The sequence below is a fragment of the Oncorhynchus mykiss genome, chromosome 1 (genome assembly GCF_057628025.1).
Source record: "Oncorhynchus mykiss isolate SJ-2025 chromosome 1, ASM5762802v1, whole genome shotgun sequence".
NCBI classification, from domain to species: domain Eukaryota; kingdom Metazoa; phylum Chordata; class Actinopteri; order Salmoniformes; family Salmonidae; genus Oncorhynchus; species Oncorhynchus mykiss.
The window spans coordinates 19,181,070-19,200,173 of record NC_143022.1 but is presented as its reverse complement, the minus strand read 5'-3'; the positions used below and the strand labels follow the sequence as shown (position 1 = coordinate 19,200,173).

Sequence of the window (19,104 nt, the reverse complement as noted above, 5' to 3'; positions counted from 1 at the left end):
AAATTAATATTTGTGTCATTCTCAAAACGTTTGGCCACAACTGTACAGTCAAATTTTGGCACCAGTAGATTAACTGTCTAGCTAAACTCTGCAAAAAAGAAACTGCCCTTTTTCAGCACCCTGTCTTTCAAAGATAATTCGTAAAAATCCAAATAACTTCACAGATCTTCATTGTGAAGGGTTTAAATACAGTTTCCCATGCTTGTTCAATGAACCATAAACAATTCATTAACATGCACCTGTCGACCCCTCGTTAAGACACTAACAGCTTACAGACGGCAGGCAATTAAGGTCACAGTTATGAAAACTTAGGATACTAAAGAGGCCTTTCTACTGACTCTGAAAAACACCAAAAGAAAGATACACAGAGTCCCTGCTCATCTGCGTGAATGTGCCTTAGGCATGCTGCAAGGAGGCATGAGGACTGCAGATGTGGCCAGCACAATAAATTGCAATGTCCGTACTGTGAGACGTCTAAGACAGCGCTACAGGGAGACAGGACGGACAGCTGATCATCCTCGCAGTGGCAGACCACGTGTAACAACACCTGCACAGGATTGGTACATCCGAACAGCACACGAGCGGGACAGGTACAGGATGGCAACAACAACTGCCCGAGTTACACCAGGAACGCACAATCCTTACATCAGTGCTCAGACTGTCCGCAATAGGCTGAGAAAGGCTGGACTGAGGGCTTGTAGGCCTGTTGTAAGGCAGGTCCTCACCAGACATCACCGGCAAGAACGTCGCCTATGGGCACAAACCCACCGTCGCTGAACCAGACAGGACTGGCAAAAAGTGCTCTTCACTGATGAGTCGCGGTTTTGTCTCACTAGAGGTGATGGTTGGATTCACGTTTATCATCGACGGAATGAGTGTTACACCGAGGCTTGTACTCTGGAGGGTCCGTCATGGTCTGGGGCGGTGTGTCACAGCATCATCGGACTGAGCTTGTTGTCATTGCAGGCAATCTCAACACTGTGCGTTACATGGAAGACATCCTCCTCCCTCATGTGGTACCCTTCCTGCAGGCTCATCCTGACATGGCCTTGGTGGAAGAGTGAGGTAACTTCTCACAGCAAAAACTGGCAAATCTGCCCCGAAGCTAGCACCAGTTAGCCGTGAGCCAAGCGCATCTCCCGGATAGAAAACTAAACTACTACAACTACAATACCTCTTTCGCCATCTGGCTTGGATCCTTAGTTGACACGGTGCCCCGCCGCAACAAGTCTGCCGACGAATACTCCATCCTCTGTGCCTTCAACCGCCCCCCATTGGACGTCGGAGCAGACGCTTCTACTAGCCCCGGGCTACTAACTTTAAACGCTGTGTTGCCCGTGTGCTACCTTAGTAACAACTACTCCGCGGATTCCCAGTCCCATATATTGCTGTCCCCTGGAACCTATGATCACATGGCTACATAGCTGATGCCCGCTGGACTGTTCATTAATCACGGTACTCCATTCTGTTTATTTATTATTGTACACTGTTGTTTAGGTTAGTTATCGTTGTTTTAGTTTACTGCGGAGCCCCTAGTTCCACTCATTATACCTTTGATACCTCCTTTGTTCCACCTCCCACACATGCGGTAACCTCACCCATTATAACCAGCTTATCCAGAGACACAACCTCTCTCTCACTCAGTGTCTGGGCTTACCTCCGCTGTACCCGCACCCCACCATAACCGTCTACACATTATGCCCTGAATCTATTCTACCAAGCCCAGAAATCTGCTCCTTTTATTCTTTGTCCACAACGGTCTCGGCGACCAGTTTTGATTGCCTTTAGCCGTACCCTCATCCTACTCCTCCTCTGTTCCTTGGGTGATGTGGAGATAAACCCAGGCCCTGCGTGTCCCCAGACACCCTCATTTGTTGACTTCTGTGATCAAAAAAGCCTTGGTTTCATGCATGTCAACATCAGAAGCCTCCTCCCTACGTTTGTCTTACTCACTGCTTTAGCACACTCCGCCGAACCCTGATGTCCTTGCCATGTCTGAATCCTGGCTTAGGAAGGCCACCAACAAGATAGAACTGCCAAAGGGGAAGGAGTTGCACTCTACTGCAGAGATAGAACTTTGCAGGCTGTCATACTTTCCAGGTCTATACCCAAACAGTTTGAACTTCTAATTTGAAAAATGAACCTCTCCAGAAATAAGTCTCTCACTGTTGCCGCTTGCTATCGACCCCCCCTCCGCTCCCAGCTGTGCCCTGGACACCATTTGTGAATTGATCACCCCCCATCATTCTGTTAGGTGACCTAAACTGGGATATGCTTAACACCCCGGCAGTTCTACAATCTAAGCTAAATGCCCTCAATCTCACACAAATCATCAAGGAACCCACCAGGTACAACCCTAAATCCGTAAACATGGGCACCCTCATAAACATTGTCCTGACCAACTGGCCCTCCAAATACACCTCCACTGTTTTCAATCTGGATCTCAGCGATCATTGCCTGTATCCGTTATGGGTCCGCGGTCAAACGACCACACTGTCAAACACTCCCAAAAACACTTCTGTGAGCAGGCCTTTCTAATCGACCTGGCCCGGGTATCCTGGAAGGATATTGACCTCATCCCGTCAGTCGAGGATGCCTGGTCATTCTTTAAAAGTAATTTCCTCACCATCTTAGATAAGCATGCCCCATTAAAAAAATGCAGAACTAAGAACAGATATAGCCCTTGGTTCACTCCAGACCGGACTGCCCTTGACCAGCACAAAAACATCCTGTGGCGGACTGCAATAGCATCGAATAGTCCCCACGATATGCACCTGTTCAGGGAAGTCAGGAACCAATACAAGCAGTCAGTCAGGAAAGCAAAGGCTAGCGTTTTCAAGCAGAAATTCACATCCTGTAGCTCTAACTCCAAAAGGTTTTGGGACACTGTCCATGGAGAATAAGAGCACCTCCTCCCAGCTGCCCACTGCACTGAGGCTAGGTAACATGGTCACCACTGATAAATCCATGATAATTGAAAATTTCAACAAGCATTTCTCAACGGCTGGCCATGCCTTCCTCCTGGCAACCCCTACCCCGGTCAACAGCTCCCCCCGCAGCTACTCGCCCAAGCCTCCTCAGCTTCTCCTTCATCCAAATCCAGACAGCAGATGTTCTGAAAGAGCTGCAAAACCTGGACTAGTACAAATCAGCTGGGCGAGACATTCTGGACCCTCTTTTTCTAAAACTATCCACCGCCATTGATGCAACCCCTATTACCTGCCTGTTCAACTTCTCTTTCGTATCGTCTGAGATCCGTAAAGATCGGAAAGCTGCCGCGGTCATCCCCCTCTTCAAAGGGGGTGACACCCTAGACCCAAACTGTTACAGACATATATCCATCCTGCCCTGCCTATCTACAGTCTTCGAAAGCCAATAAACATATCACTGACCATCCCACCGTACCTTCTACGCTGTGCAATCCGGCTTCCGAGCCGGTCACGGGTGCACCTCAGCCACGCTCAAGGTACTAAACGATATCATAACCGCCATCGATAAAAGACAGTACTGTGCAGCCGTCTTCATCGACCTGGCCAAGGCTTTTGACTCACCATATTCTTATCGGCAGACTCAATAGCCTTGTTTTTTTCTAATGACTGCCTCGCCTGGTTCACCAACTACTTTGCAGACAGAGTTCAGTGTGTCAAATCGAAGGGCATGTTGTCCGGACCTCTGGCAGTCTCTATGGGGGTGCCACAGGGTTCAATTCTCGGGCTGACTCTTCACTGTATATATCAATGATGTCGCTCTTGCTGCGGGCGATTCCCTGAGACACCTCTACGCAGACGACACCATTCTGTATACTTCTGGCCCTTCCTTGGACACTGTGTTAACTAACCTAACCAAAAGAGCGTCAATGCCATACAACACTCCTTCCGTGGCCTCCAACTGCTCTTAAAACGCTAGTAAAACCAAATGCATGCTTTCAACCGTTCGCTGCTGCACCCGCCCGACTAGCATCACCACCGTGGACGGTTCCGAACTAGAATATGTGGACAACTATAAATAACTAGGTGTCTGGCTAGACTGTAAACTCTCCTTCCAGACTCATATTAAACATCTCCAATCAAAAATCAAATCTAGAATCAGCTTTCTATTTCACAACAATGCCTTCACTCACGCCGCCAAACTTACCCTAGTAAAACTGACTATCCTACCGATCCTCGACTTCGGCGATGTCATCTACAAAATACCTTACAACACTCTACTCAGCAAACTGGATGCAGTTTATCACAGTGCCATCCGTTTTGTTACCAAATCACCTTATACCACCCACCACTGCGACCTGTATGCTCTAGTCGGCTGGCCCTCGCAACATATTCGTCGCCAGACCCACTGGCTCCAGGTCATCTATAAGTCTATGCTAGGTAAAGCTCCGCCTTATCTCAGTTCACGATAACAACACCCACCCGTAGCACACGTTCCAGCAGGTATATCTCACTTATCATCCCCAAAGCCAACACCTCATTTGGCCGCATTTCCTTCCAGTTCTCTGCTGCCAGTGACCGGAACGAATTGCAAAAATTGCTGAAGTTGGATACTTATTTCCCTCACCAAATTTAAACATCAACTATCTGAGCAGCTAACCGATCGCTGCAGTTGTACATAGTCAATCTGTAAATAGCCCACCCAATCTACCTACCTTATCCCCATACTGTTTTTATTTTATTTACTTTTCTGCTCTTTTGCACACCAGTATCTCTACTTGCACATCATCATCTGCTCATTTATCACTCCAGTGTTAATCTGCTAAATTGTAACTATTCGCTCCTATGGCCTATTTATTGCCTACCTCCTCATGCCTTTTGCACACACTGTATATAGACTTCCTTTTTTCTACGGTGTCATTGATTTGTTTGTGTTATTGGCTTGTTTATTGTTTACTCCATGTGTAACTCTGTGTTGTTGTCTGTGTCACACTGCTTTGCTTTATCTTGGCCAGGTCACAGTTGCAAATGAGAACTTGTTCTCAACTAGCCTACCTGGTTAAATAAAGGTGAAATAAAAAATAAATAAATGGTGTATTAAAATCAAATCAAATTTTATTTGTCACATACACATGGTTAGCAGATCTTAATGCAAGTGTAGCGAAATGCTTGTGCTTCTAGTTCCAACAATGCGGTAATAACCAACGAGTAATCTAACAATTCCACAACTACTATCTTATACACACAAGTGTAAAGGGATAAAGAATATGTACATAAAGATATACGAGTGATGGTACAGAACGGCATAGGCAAGATGCAGTAGAATGGTATTGAGTACAGTGGGGCAAAAAAGTATTTAGTCAGCCACCAATTGTGCAAGTTGTCCCACTTAAAAAGATGAGGCCTGTAATTTTCATCATAGGTACACTTCAACTATGACAGACAAAATGAGAAAAAAAATCCTTAGGATATTTAATGAATTTATTTGCACATTATGGTGGAAAATAAGTATTTGGTCACCTACAAACAAGCAAGATTTCAGGCTCTCACAGACCCGTAACTTCTTCTTTAAGAGGCTCCTCCACTCGTTACCTGTATTAATGGCACCTGTTTGAACTTGTTATCAGTATAAAAGACACCTGTCCACAACCTCAAACAGTCACACTCCAAACTCCACTATGGCCAAGACCAAAGAACTGTCAAAGGACACCAGAAACAAAATTGTAGACCTGCACCAGGCTGGGAAGACTGAATCTGCAATAGGTAAGCAACTTGGTTTGAAGAAATCAACTGTGGGAGCAATTATTAGGAACTGGAAGACATACAAGACCACTGATAATCTCCCTCGATCTGGGGCTCCACGCAAGATCTCACCCCGTGGGGTCAAAATGATCACAAGAACAGTGAGCAAAAATCCCCGAACCACACGGGGGGACCTAGTGAATGACCTTCAGAGAGCTGGGACCAAAGTAACAAAGACTACCATCAGTACCACACTAAGCCGCCAGGGAATCAAATCCTGCAGTGCCAGATGTGTCCCCCTGCTTAAGCCAGTACATGTCCAGGCCCGTCTGAAGTTTGCTAGAGAGCAGTTGGATGATCCAGAAGAAGATTGGGAGAATGTCATATGGTCAGATGAAACCAAAATATAACTTTTTGGTAAAAACTGAACTCGTCGTGTTTGGAGGACAAAGAATGCTGAGTTGCATCCAAAGAACACCAAACCTACTGTGAAGCATGGGGGTGGAAACATCATGCTTTGGGGCTGTTTTTTACACGACTGATCCGTGTAAAGGAAAGAATGAATCGGGCCATGTATCGTGAGATTTTGAGTGAAAACCTCCTTCCATCAGCAAGGGCATTGAAGATGAAACGTGGCTGGGTCTTTCAGCATGACAATGATCCCAAACACACCGCCCGGGCAATGAAGGAGTGGCTTCATAAGAAGCATTTCAAGGTCCTGGAGTGGCCTAGCCAGTCTCCAGATCTCAACTCCATAGAAAATCTTTGGAGGGAGTTGAAAATCCGTGTTGCCCAGCAACAGCCCCAAAACATCACTGCTCTAGAGGAGATCTGCATGGAGGAATGAGCCAAAATACCAGCAACAGTGTGTGAAAACCTTGTGAAGACTTACAGAAAACGTTTGACCTCTCATTGCCAACAAAATATTGAGAAACTTTTGTTATTGACCAAATACTTATTTTCCATCATAATTTGCAAATAAATTCATTAAAAAAATCATACAATGTGATTTTCAGGATTTTTTTCTCATTTTGTCTGTCATAGTTGAAGTGTACCTATAATGAATATTACAGGCCTCATGTTTTTAAGTGAGACAACCTGCACAATTGGTGGCTGACTAAATACTTTTTTGCCCCACTGTACATATTTTTTTATTTATTATACCTTTATTTAGCTAGGCAAGTCAGTTAAGAACAAATTCTTATTTTCAATGACGGCCTAGGAACAGTGGGTTCAGGGGCATATGATATGAGTAATGTAGGGTATGTAAACATAAAAGTGGCATAGTTTAAAGTGGCTAGTGATACACGTATTACATAAAGATGGCAAGATGCAGTAGATGAGAGTACAGTATATACATATACAATGAGTAATGTAGGGTATTATATAAAGTGGCATTGTTTGAAGTGGCTAGTGCTACATTTTTACATCAATTTCCATCAATTTCCATTATTAAAGTGAGCTGGAGTTGAGTCAGTATGTTGGCAGCAGCCACTCAATGTTAGTGGTGGCTGTTTAACAGTCTGATGGCCTTGAGATAGAAGCTGTTTTTCAGTGTCTCGGTCCCTGCTTTGATGCACCTTTACTGGCCTCACCTTCTGGATGATAGCGGGGTGAACAGGCAGTGGCTTGGGTGGTTGTTGTTCTTGATTATCTTTATGGCCTTCCTGTGACATCGGGTGGTGTAGGTGTCCTGCAGGTAGTTTGCCCCCAGTGATGCGTTGTTCAAATCTCACTACCCTCTGGAGAGCCTTACGATTGTGGATGGAGCAGTTGCCATACCAGGCGGTGATACAGCCCGACAGGATGCTCTCGGTTGTGCATCTGTAGAAATTTGTGAGTGCTTTTGGTGACAAGCCAGATTTCTTCAGCCTCCTGAGGTTGAAGAGGCGCTGCTGTGCCGTCTTCACCACGCCGTCTGTGTGGGTAGATAAATTCAGTTTGTCCGTGATGTGTACGCCGAGGAACTTAAAACATACTACCCTCTCCACTACTGTCCCGTCAATGTGGATAGCGGGGTGCTCCCTCTGCTGTTTCCTGAAGTCCACAATCATCTCCTCTGTTTTGTTGGCATTGAGTGAGAGGTTACTTTCCTGACACCACACTTCCAGGGTCCTCACCTCCACCCTGTAGGCCGTCTCGTCGTTGTTGGTAGTCAAGCCTACCACTGTGGTGTCGTCCGCAAACTTGATGATTGAGTTTGAGGCGTGCGTGGCCACGCAGTCGTGGGTGAACAGGGAGTACAGGAGAGGGCTCAGAACGCACCCTTGTGGGGCCCCAGTGTTGAGAATCAGCGGGGAGGAGATGTTGTTACCAACCCTCACCACCTGGGGGAGGCCCGTCAGGAAGTCCAGTACCCAGTTGAACAGGGCGGGGTCGAGACCCAGGGTTTGGAGGGTACGATGGTGTTAAATGCTGAGCTGTAGTCGATGCACAGTATTCTCACATAGGTATTCTTCTTGTCCAGATGGGTTAGGGCAGTGTGCAGTGTGGTTGCGATTGCGTCGTCTGTGGACCTATTGGGGCGGTAAGCAAATTGGAGTGGGTCTAGGGTGTCAGGTAGGGTGGAGGTGATATGGTCCTTGACTAGTCTCTCAAAGCACTTCATGATGACGGAAGTGAGTGCTAGTCGTTTAGCTCAGTTACCTTAGCTTTCTTGGGAACAGGAACAATGGTGGCCCTCTTGAAGCATGTGGGAACAGCTGACTGGGATAAGGATCGATTGAATATGTCTGTAAACACACTAGCCAGCTGGTCTGCGCATGCTCTGAGGACGCGGCTGGGGATGCCGTCTGGGCCTGGAGCCTTGCGAGGGTTAACACGTTTAAATGTTTTATTCACATCGGCTGCAGTGAAGGAGAGTCCGCAGGTTTTGGTAGTGGGCCGTGTCAGTGGCACTGTATTGTCCTCAAAGCGAGCAAAGAAGTTATTTAGTCTGTCTGGGAGCAAGACATCCTGGTCTGCGACGGGGCTGGTTTACTTTTTGTAATCAGTGATTGACTGTAGACCCTGCCACATACCTCGTGTCTGAGCTGTTGAATTGCAACTCTGTCTCTATACTAACGCTTAGCTTGTTTGATTGCCTTGCGGAGGGAATAGCTACACTGCTTGTATTTGGTCATGTTTCCGGCCACCTTGGTTCATGCTTTCAGTTTCTCGCGAATGCTGCCATCAATCCACGGTTTCTGCTTTGGAAATTTTTTAATGGTTGCTGTGGATATGACATCGCCGATTTACTTTCTAATGAACTCACTCACCGAATCAGCGTATTCGTCAATGTTGTTGTTGGACGCAATGCGGAACCTATCCCAATCCACGTGATCGAAGCAGTCTTGAAGCGTGGAATCAGATTGGTCGGACCAGCATTGAACAGACCTGAGCGCGGGAGCTTCTTGTTTTAGTTTCTGTCTGTAGGCTGGAAGCAACAAAATGGAGTTGTTGTCAGCTTTTCCGAAAGAAGTGTGGGGGAGGGCCTTATATGCGTTGCGGAAGTTAGAATAACAATGATCCAGGGTTTTACCAGCCCTGCTTGCGCAATCGATATGCGGATAGAATTTAGGGAGTCTTGTTTTCAGATTAACCTTGTTAAAATCCCCAGCTACAATGAATGCAGCCTCAGGATATGTGGTTTCCAGTTGACAAAGAGCCAAATAAAGTTTGTTCAGGGCCATCGATGTGTCTGCTTGAGGGGAATATATACGGCTGTGATTATAATCAAAGAGAATCCCCTTGGTAGATAATGCGGTCGACATTTGATTGTGAGGAATTCTAAGTCAGGTGAACAGAAGGACTTGAGTTCCTGTATGTTGTTATGACCACACCACGTCTCGTTAATCAAAAGGCATACCCCCCCGCCACTCTTTCCAGAAAGATGCTTGTTTCTGTCGGCGCGATGCGTGAAGAAACCAGCTGGCTGCACCGACTCCGATAGAATCTCTCGAGTGAGCCATGTTTCCGTGAAGCAAAGAACGTTACAGTCTCTGATGTCTCTCTGGAAGGCAACCCTTGCTCGGATTTCATCAACCTTATTGTCAAGAGACTGGACATTGGCGAGTAGTATGGTAGGGAGTGGTGCGCAATGTGCCCGTCTCCGGAACCTGACCAGAAGACCGCTTCGTTTGCCCCTTTTACAGCGACGTTGTTTAGGTTCGCCTGCTGGGATCTGATCCATTGTCCTGGGTGGAAGGCAAAACACAGGATCCGCTTCGGGAAAGTCATATTCCTGGTCGTAATGATGGTGAGTTGACGTTGCTCTTATATTCAGTAGTTCTTCGACTGTATGTAATGAAACCTAAGATTATCTGGGGTACCAATGTAAGAAATAACCCGTAAAAAAAAAAAAAAAAAAGACATAGTTTCCTAGCATAGTTTCCTAGGAATGCGAAACGAGGCGGCCATCTCTATCGGCGCCGGAATCAGAGTTAGGTGATGACATCCGGGCCACCAAAACCCTCCCCTTACCCGGACGTTGCTGGGCCAATTGTGTACCGCCTCATGGGTCTCCCGGTCACGTCCGGCTGAAACACAGCCTGGGTTCGAACCCGGGTTTTTAGTGACGCCTCAAGCACTGCAATGCAGTTCATTAAACTGTTGCGCCACTCGGGAGACCTGCTCTGGCTTCTTAACAACACTATCAACAAGGTAGGTCCTACTGGCCCTGGTTTTGTCACTCCTGTACTACTGTCCAGTCACTGTCCAGTCATGTGGTCAGGTGCCACAAAGAGGGACTTAGCCAATTGTAATTTTCCTCTGAACAGGGCAGCACGGCTGGCCCTTAAATGTACATGGAGAACTAATATTAATAAATATGCATCTCAAACTCATGGCTCAAAGCAGAGGAGAGATTGACTTCATCACTTGTTTTTGTAAGTATTGACAAGCTGATTTGAACTACAAGCACACAGCTCGGACACCCATGCATACCCCACAAGACATGCCACCAGGGGTCTTTTCACAATCCCAAAGTCTAGAGTAGACTATGGGAGGCACACAGTGCTACATAGAGCCATGGCTACATGGAACTCTATTTCACATCAGGTAACTGATTCAAGCAGACACACAGGCACAGACACACGCATATAAACTACATACACATGGATTTTGTATTGTAAATGTGGTAGAGTAGTGGGCACACACACTACTTTGTGAAAAGTGTTTTGAAATATAATGTCATGTAATATTTTTTATTGTAAATAACTGCCTTAATGTTGCTGGACCCCAGGAAGAGTAGCTGCTGCAAATGGGGATCCTTAATAAATACAAAAGCACCATATCATACAAAATATACAAGTAGGGGCCTCCCGAGTGGTGCAGTGGTCTAAGGCACTGCATTGCAGTGCTAGCTGTGCCACTAGAGATTCTGGGTTTGAGTCCAGGCTCTGTCGCAGCTGGCCGCGACCGGCCGCTGACACGGTCGCCAGGTGTACGGTGTTTCCTCTGACACATTGGTGCGGCTGGCTTCCGGGTTGGATGGGCAATGTGTCAAGAAGCAGTGCGGATTGGTTGGGTTGTGTTTCGGAGGACGCATGGCTCTCGACCATCGCCTCTCCCTCTTCCGTACGGGAGTTGCAGCGATGAGACAAGACTGTAACTACTACCAATTGGATACCACGAAATTGGGGAGAAAAATAAATAAACAAACAATACAAGTAGATTTACCAAATATACACGGGCAATAGCCCAAAGGAAATAGCCTCTGTATCAGGCTTAACCTGTCCTATGTGAATGGACACAGATAGAGGGCAAGACTGTACAGCCTCCCCTTGAGAAACCAAAAATAGAATCTGTCTAACAGGAGCTCAAACAGGTAGGCCTACATAAGCCCCCAGGACCATACACTTACCCAATTGGCAATTACAACCAATAAACTGGTTCTACAAGGTCAAAGGTGATTTCCACATCCATTGTTACAATTGTCTTTATCAGACTTAATGATATTTTGACACCATGAATACATGGAACACTCATTTAATCTTATTCAACTTCATGACTCCAAAGCGTGGCGCTCAGCCATGTAGCCTATTTCTATGCACACTGAGGCACGCATGCTCCTATTACCAACAACCAGAAAGAGAGAGACAAAGGACACGCGGAACTCCGACATAACCCGGGAAACATGAACAAAGGAAACGATACATTGAATTACATAAATATAACTTGTACCTAGAGTCTTGTGAACGTCCAGGTGCACAATAAACATTGCTCCCACTACAGTGGAAAATTGCAAGATTATGTTATACTACTTTTATTGCATCAAATGGTTGTTTTATGCAACAGTATTCTGTTAACTATTGTGTGTGTTCTACTGAGGATGGGCTTCTGGGAGATAACACTGACAGGAGATTTACGATGTCTTTTGGGTGATAAAACCTAAAGAGCATTACAGAGCAATGAGTTAATGTTTCTGTTCTATACGGGGCCGGACACTGGTCTCTACACAATGAGAACTGTTGACACAGCAGATACTGTCTGCTATGTATTATAGGCATCTTTCATACAGATCTTAACCTTGTGACCCATTCTATATATATATATATATACAGTGCCTTGCGAAAGTATTCAGCCCCCTTGAACTTTGCGACCTTTTGCCACATTTCAGGCTTCAAACATAAAGATACAAAACTGTATTTTTTTGTGAAGAATCAACAACAAGTGGGACACAATCATGAAGTGGAACGACATTTATTGGATATTTAAAACTTTTTTCAAAAAACTGAAAAATTGGGCGTGCAAAATTATTCAGCCCCTTTACTTTCAGTGCAGCAAACTCTCTCCAGAAGTTCAGAGAAGATCTCTGAATGATCCAATGTTGACCTAAATGACTAATGATGATAAATACAATCCATATGTGTGTAATCAAGTCTCCGTATAAATGCACCTGCACTGTGATAGTCTCAGAGGTCCGTTAAAAGCGCAGAGAGCATCATGAAGAACAAGGAACACACCAGGCAGGTCCGATATACTGTTTTGAAGAAGTTTAAAGCCGGATTTGGATACAAAAAGATTTCCCAAGCTTTAAACATCCCAAGGAGCACTGTGTAAGCGATGATATTGAAATGGAAGGAGTATCAGACCACTGCAAATCTACCAAGACCTGGCCGTCCCTCTAAACTTTCAGCTCATACAAGGAGAAGACTGATCAGAGATGCAGCCAAGAGGCCCATGATCACTCTGGATGAACTGCAGAGATCTACAGCTGAGGTGGGAGACTCTGTCCATAGGACAACAATCAGTCGTATATTGCACAAATCTGGCCTTTATGGAAGAGTGGCAAGAAGAAAGCCATTTCTTAAAGATATCCATAAAAAGTGTCGTTTAAAGTTTGCCACAAGCCACCTGGGAGACACACCGAACATGTGGAAGAAGGTGCTCTGGTCAGATGAAACCAAAATTTAACTTTTTGGCAACAATGCAAAACGTTATGTTTGGCGTAAAAGCAACACAGCTCATCACCCTGAACACACCATCCCCACTGTCAAACATGGTGGTGGCAGCATCATGGTTTGGGCCTGCTTTTCTTCAGCAGGGACAGGGAAGATGGTTAAAATTGATGGGAAGATGGATGGAGCCAAATACAGGACCATTCTGGAAGAAAACCTGATGGAGTCTGCAAAAGACCTGAGACTGGGACGGAGATTTGTCTTCCAACAAGACAATGATCCAAAACATAAAGCAAAATCTACAATGGAATGGTTCAAAAATAAACATATCCAGGTGTTAGAATGGCCAAGTCAAAGTCCAGACCTGAATCCAATCGAGAATCTGTGGAAAGAACTGAAAACTGCTGTTCACAAATGTTCTCCATCCAACCTCAATGAGCTTGAGCTGTTTTGCAAGGAGGAATGGGAAAAAAATTCAGTCTCTCGATGTGCAAAACTGATAGAGACATACCCCAAGCGACTTACAGCTGTAATCGCAGCAAAAGGTGGCGCTACAAAGTATTAACTTAAGGGGGCTGAATAATTTTGCACGCCCAATTTTTCAGTTTTTGATTTGTTAAAAAAGTTTGAAATATCCAATAAATGTCGTTCCACTTCATGATTGTGTCCCACTTGTTGTTGATTCTTCACAAAAAAAATACAGTTTTATATCTTTATGTTTGAAGCCTGAAATGTGGCAAAAGGTCGCAAAGTTCAAGTGGGCCGAATACTATCGCAAGGCACTGTATATGTTTGTCATGTAGGTTGAAAGGGGTGTATCTGGGCTATAAAAGACCTTTGTACTTTTGTCTCTGGGCTCTCAATGAATCATCTGAGCATGAATCGTCGACCAGTCATGACCAGCCTTCGTTATCGTAGAGCACTCAAGCGATTCACTTTATATGTGTGCGTTGTATTGACCTGCTCCCTTATTAATACGTGATTAAAGATTTTATTTAAGTATAACTCTGACTTGTGTGATAAGTTTGTCTCTCCTCATTTGTTAGTAAAGAAATTAACCACCACTTTTGGCGAAGGGGATGGGATGTGAATCTTCACTTGATGACCGCTCCTGACAACCTGGGTAAATCATGCACAAGGGATCCTTCAAACTTGGGATCTCAGGGAGTCCACACTTCGGGAACAGAGCAGATGGACCAACCTAAGATCTGAGAGGCAGCGAGTCGAGTGGATACCACATCTTGAACTTAGTTTAAAACAAATAAAGAGTTGAGCGAAACACACAAAGTCGAGTTTTTAAGAAAAGCCTCTATTACGTAGGCTCTGAGTGTGTATTCCTGTGTGAGCAGGGCCGAGTCAGAGGAGAGTAATCTGAGAGTTTGTGAACTCAAAGATACTCTGCCACTGGTCGGTTGCGGGCGGCCTAGAGCCGTCCTGACACTGAATTGATCACAGTGGGGATTGGTGCTGTCTGTAGGGGCAAGGGACTAGAGTGACTGTGGGTACTTTGTGAAGCATGGTACCTGGTGAAACCCTATTGGAAGAAGGACCTCATTCTGAAAAGTGTCTGTTACCTTCTAAGTGATCCTCAGAAGTGGTGAATTACAATTATTTGAAATTAAGATGTATCATAGACCTATCAAACATGAAAAAGAAATGTCTGGGTGTTGCATGAAACAGAAATGTCTAGGTGTTGCAATAAACGGTACAGGGTTGGAATGATGAAATGCTAGCAATTATTGTATTAGATGGAATATAGATTTACCACATAGGGCCTATGCATTTAAACGTGTGAAAGCAAACATTTCAACAAGAGAAAAAAAGCAAACTCCGCTGGCAGGAGTTTGGTGAGCGCAAGTGAAGATCTGTGCCTATGGTGCGTCGTCACCACAGTAATTTATTTTAAACGAAACATTCCAAATGCAAACTTCATAAGTAAATAATTTTCAAGCATTTGTTACATACCAAAAGACCAGTAGGGCTATGCTAGTAATTGTTGCCCTTTTGCTGGTGAGATTGCAAAGTAAACAGTTAACATTCTTAATCACCCAAAAATTTGAGCTACATATTTTTATGGCAATCCTCTCTTCCTGCAATATGACATTTGCTAACTCACCCGATCTGTGTTGTTTGACAGTTTGTTGGTCCAATCAGAGTGCTGTGTATGCATTTCACTAGCCAATCTGTTGCAGGTTTTTTTGCAAGAGCGATGCTGCTTATTGTCTCTGGCTATGTGTGTAGAGTAATCCACGTAGACTCCGTGCCACAAAATAACTTACAAAACCTGTCCAAATAAGTTCAAGTCATCAGTCAAAGTCGAGTCCTGAGGCTCCATGTTAAGTCTCAAGTTATTTTATTTGTGACTGGAGTCCACAACTCTGGTGAGTACTTAACAATATTGTACATGTGTGTCACAGGTGTGACTCATTTGCATGTAATCAGAAACAATTATTTATATTGGATAATTGACTGGTTATGTGATTTGTGCTGAATGTATTTAAACCCCCTGTTTTTGTGTTTCTTGGTGGCTGTCCACAGGAGGTGATGCAGTCCAGAGGCATGGTGGATTGGTCATATTGAGGTGGTCTTATACTGATTAATTGTGTCTATGAAGAATAGAGAAATATTGCAGTGGGCCTCAAAACAATCCATACAACAGAAGTATTGTACTTTGGAGCAGAGTGCCTGTTAAAGGAGCAATTTCAGGGATGACAACATATTTAACATTAAATACCTGAAGAGAATTCTAGGGCTAGTTGGTGCCCAACACCTTACCCGCTAGGTGAATGGAGGAAACTGTCGGTTCTGTGTTAAAAAAATGTTTTATTAATAAAATAAAATGTTACCCCTTTTTCATGGTATCCAATTGGTAGTTAGTCTTGTCTCATCACTGCAATTCCCATACAGACTCAGGAAAGGCGAAGGTCGAGAACCGTGAGTCCTCCAAAACACAACCCAACTGCTTCTTGACACAATGCCCACTTAACCTGGAAGCTAGCCGCACCAATGTGTCAGAAGAAACACCTGGCAACCGGGTCAGCATGCACTGCGCGCGGCCCTCCACAGGTCTCACTAGTGCGCGATGGGACAAGGACATCCTCTATCCCGGACGACGCTGGGCCAATTGTGTGCCGACCCATGGGTCTCCTGGTCACGGCCGGCTGAGACAGAGCCTGGAATCAAACCCAGAATCTCTAGCGGCACAGCTAGCTAACACTCCAATGCAGTGCCTTAGACCACTACGCCACTCGGGAGACCGGTTCTGTGTTTTAATAGAGATTTACTTACACAGGTGAAGCTTGGTTACTTAATTAAGATTTGCTGTAAGAGCTTTCGTTCCCTAACCATTGCAGTGTAAGAAAAGGTAAGGATTTGGGCATGTTTCAAGAGCGAGCGATGCCTGTTCACACCGCTATCATCCAGAAGGTGATGACAGTACAGGTGCATCAAAGCTGGGACCGAACAGCAATCACTAACTCAGAGGCTGCTGCCTACTTTGAGACCCAATCACTGGACACTTTAATAAATTAATCACTAGTCACTTTAAACTACGTCACTTTAATAATGGTTCCATATCTTTCATTACTCATCACATGTATATACTGTATTTTATACCATCTACTGCACCTTGTCTATGCCGCTCGGCCATCACTCATGCATATGTACATACTCATTCACCCCTTTAGATTTGTGTGTATTAGGTCGTTGTTGGGGAATTATTAGATTACTTGTTAGATATTACTGCACTGTCGGAACTAGAAGCATAAGCATTTCGCTACACTCACATTAACATCTGCTAACCATGTGTATGTGACCAATAAAATTCGATTTGAAAGTGTGTGCAGATGGACAGAGTATACTGAAGAAAGGTGTGAAGGATGACAATGTTGAAATTGTGGTGGGGATCATGATCCCGAGTTCCTGGAGTGCACTGTAAGGGTGAAGGCGATTAAGGTGGCTAAAGTTAGTGGTCAATCGAATCTCCTATGCGGCTGTGATTATAAAAGCATTGAGAAAAAGTGACTAGTAAAGATATGGTATTGGATGTACCATAGCCAGTTGTAAATGTTTTCTGCCAGTCAAAATAGACCCTGTGTGTTAAAAAGTTAGATTCTGTGGCGTTCATTGACACAGTTATAAACTGTATGGCTCGAGTGTCAAAGAAACGGGACATTATTGTGGCCTCGGCAGAAAGGTTATTTGGGACTTGCAAGGGGTACTGGCGCCAGATGACGGCCTGCCCTCCTAGGCTCCCCTTGAGCCTATGTAGGGATAAGATCCGTTTTTATTTTGAACAGAAAAGTAGTTTGATTTAGTGTAGTTTATTTATTTTACTAGTTTGTATGGAATCCTGTTTCCATTCTTCACAGTAGGTGGCAGCATGCACACTAAATTGTGCGAACGCCAATATACCATAGAAGAGCACGTGGCAAATGAGTTTGTGCTATAATTGACTATAAATGAAGATAGACAGCTGGCTGCTGGGCTGTGTTGCTTCCTGTGACCCATTTTTGTTTGGTTTGTATGTGTCTTTAGTAGCATGGTTTTATAGTAAATGTAAGAAGTGATATTTATGGAACAGAGTTTGGAAACAAAGGAATTTAACTGTTTTGCGAATGTGCTGGAAGCTATGTGCCTTAAGAAAATAAATGTTAAACTGCGTTTTGTGTTCTGCCTTTGCTTCCTGCTGACTGCTCAATCTCAGACCTAGAACCTCCCACTTTTCCACCCCATGAGCCTTGCATGCCAACTAGCCCATGTGCTTGAAACTCTGTAAACAGTTGGAACTAACAAGGTCTGGAAACTGGCAGACCAGAAGTCTTGAAGTGCTCCTGCACTCCATAAAGAGTAATAGCAAACCCGCACTCTACTCACAACGTTCGGATGAACATCTTCAAGTCAGACTGCCTTTGCAGTTTATGGTACACTCAGCAAACATGATATGAACTCTTAACGGAAGACTCATAATGGTATGGCCTTATAATCTAAACAATGGAAGATGATCAACTGTAGTACAGCATCAACACACCTGATTAAAATGATCAAGGGCAATATTGAATAATATCATATACCGATAGAGAGGTTTGAGAGGCTATGGTAAAATCTAAATTACATTAAGAGAAACATAACCTCGTATGGCAAATACAGTCAATGCCTAATGGGAAGCTAGGTGTTCCCATTGAACAACACAGGGTTTTCACATTCATATAACTTGGGTATCTTTTTTTGTTTGGTTCGCGACAGGAAACTACAAGAACCCACTGCTTGTCAGTGAAAGAGGAAACCACAGTACAGCTTCAAAGAGCTTTCTTTTTGTCTTGAACAAGTCAGTTGACTAACATTCCAACTCATGTTCAAGTCTGTTTACACATTTTCTGTCTATATCTGCTACATGTGAAAAAGGCTAAAATATTTTCTCATACCATTACTGTCACACTTTCAAGTCTTAAATTCCTTTTCCCCACAGAGGAAATGGTATTGACAGATGTAATTTATTGTTAAGTCTCTTCTGCAAACTAGAACAGGTTGCGGTTAAAACCGGTTGAAGATACTAATCAAGATACATTTTTTGGTCAGGAAATATGTTGCTCTGTCTCAAACAGGAAACTGTATTACTTTCCTCCTCCCACCACCATGAAACATAGAAGCAAAAGCCTCATCAACAAGAGACATCGAAGACATGGATGCCTGATCAGAAAGAAAACACCTTGCTGTCAATCATATTTTGAGGTAATGGAGTACGTACATAGGATACTGTGTGGATGTAGTGGTGAAGACTGAACTTCAATTGATGTCTTTTACTGCTTATTTTTGTCAAGCTGACACTAGGTAGTGTCAAGACAACATTGATTAAGTGCTTGAGTCCAGTTCAAATGTTAATCTTTGGATGTTAAGACTCACAACTGTGTTGGAATGTTAGGTTTGTTTAAATGAGAGTGTTGCTCTCCACGTGGTATGTTTTTTTACTATTGTATATATTTTTCAACATATATTTTCAGTTTTCTGATCAAAAAGCCTCAACCTGGTCTTGTTGAAATAGATTCAACAAAATGTAT

General features: G+C 44.2%; 2 protein-coding genes across 6 annotated transcripts in view; one reads left to right on the top strand and one right to left on the bottom strand.

The window, feature by feature from the left end:
* slc5a5 (solute carrier family 5 member 5) overlaps positions 1-15,308 on the bottom strand; it is a 30,875-nt gene extending 15,567 nt beyond the window's left edge. Inside the window, exon 1 of the mRNA XM_021573060.3 lies at positions 15,165-15,308. Within this exon, the coding sequence (XP_021428735.3) occupies positions 15,165-15,218 (54 nt within the window). The 5' untranslated portion in view covers positions 15,219-15,308. The remainder of the gene's footprint in view (positions 1-15,164) is intronic.
* A 3,021-nt stretch (positions 15,309-18,329) lies between these two features.
* The window catches only part of jak3 (Janus kinase 3 (a protein tyrosine kinase, leukocyte)), a 45,445-nt gene continuing 44,670 nt past the window's right edge, over positions 18,330-19,104 (top strand). For 3 of the 5 annotated variants that reach the window (XM_090196320.1, XM_090196350.1, XM_036958485.2), the window contains exon 1: positions 18,690-18,778. Coding sequence is in view for 1 of the 5 variants with exons in the window: in XM_021572903.3 (XP_021428578.2) it covers positions 18,683-18,778 (96 nt within the window). In the remaining 4 variants the exon portion in view is untranslated. Of the gene's footprint in view, positions 18,779-19,104 lie in introns of all 5 variants that reach the window. The other 2 variants (XM_021572956.3, XM_021572903.3) reach the window with 2 other exon arrangements.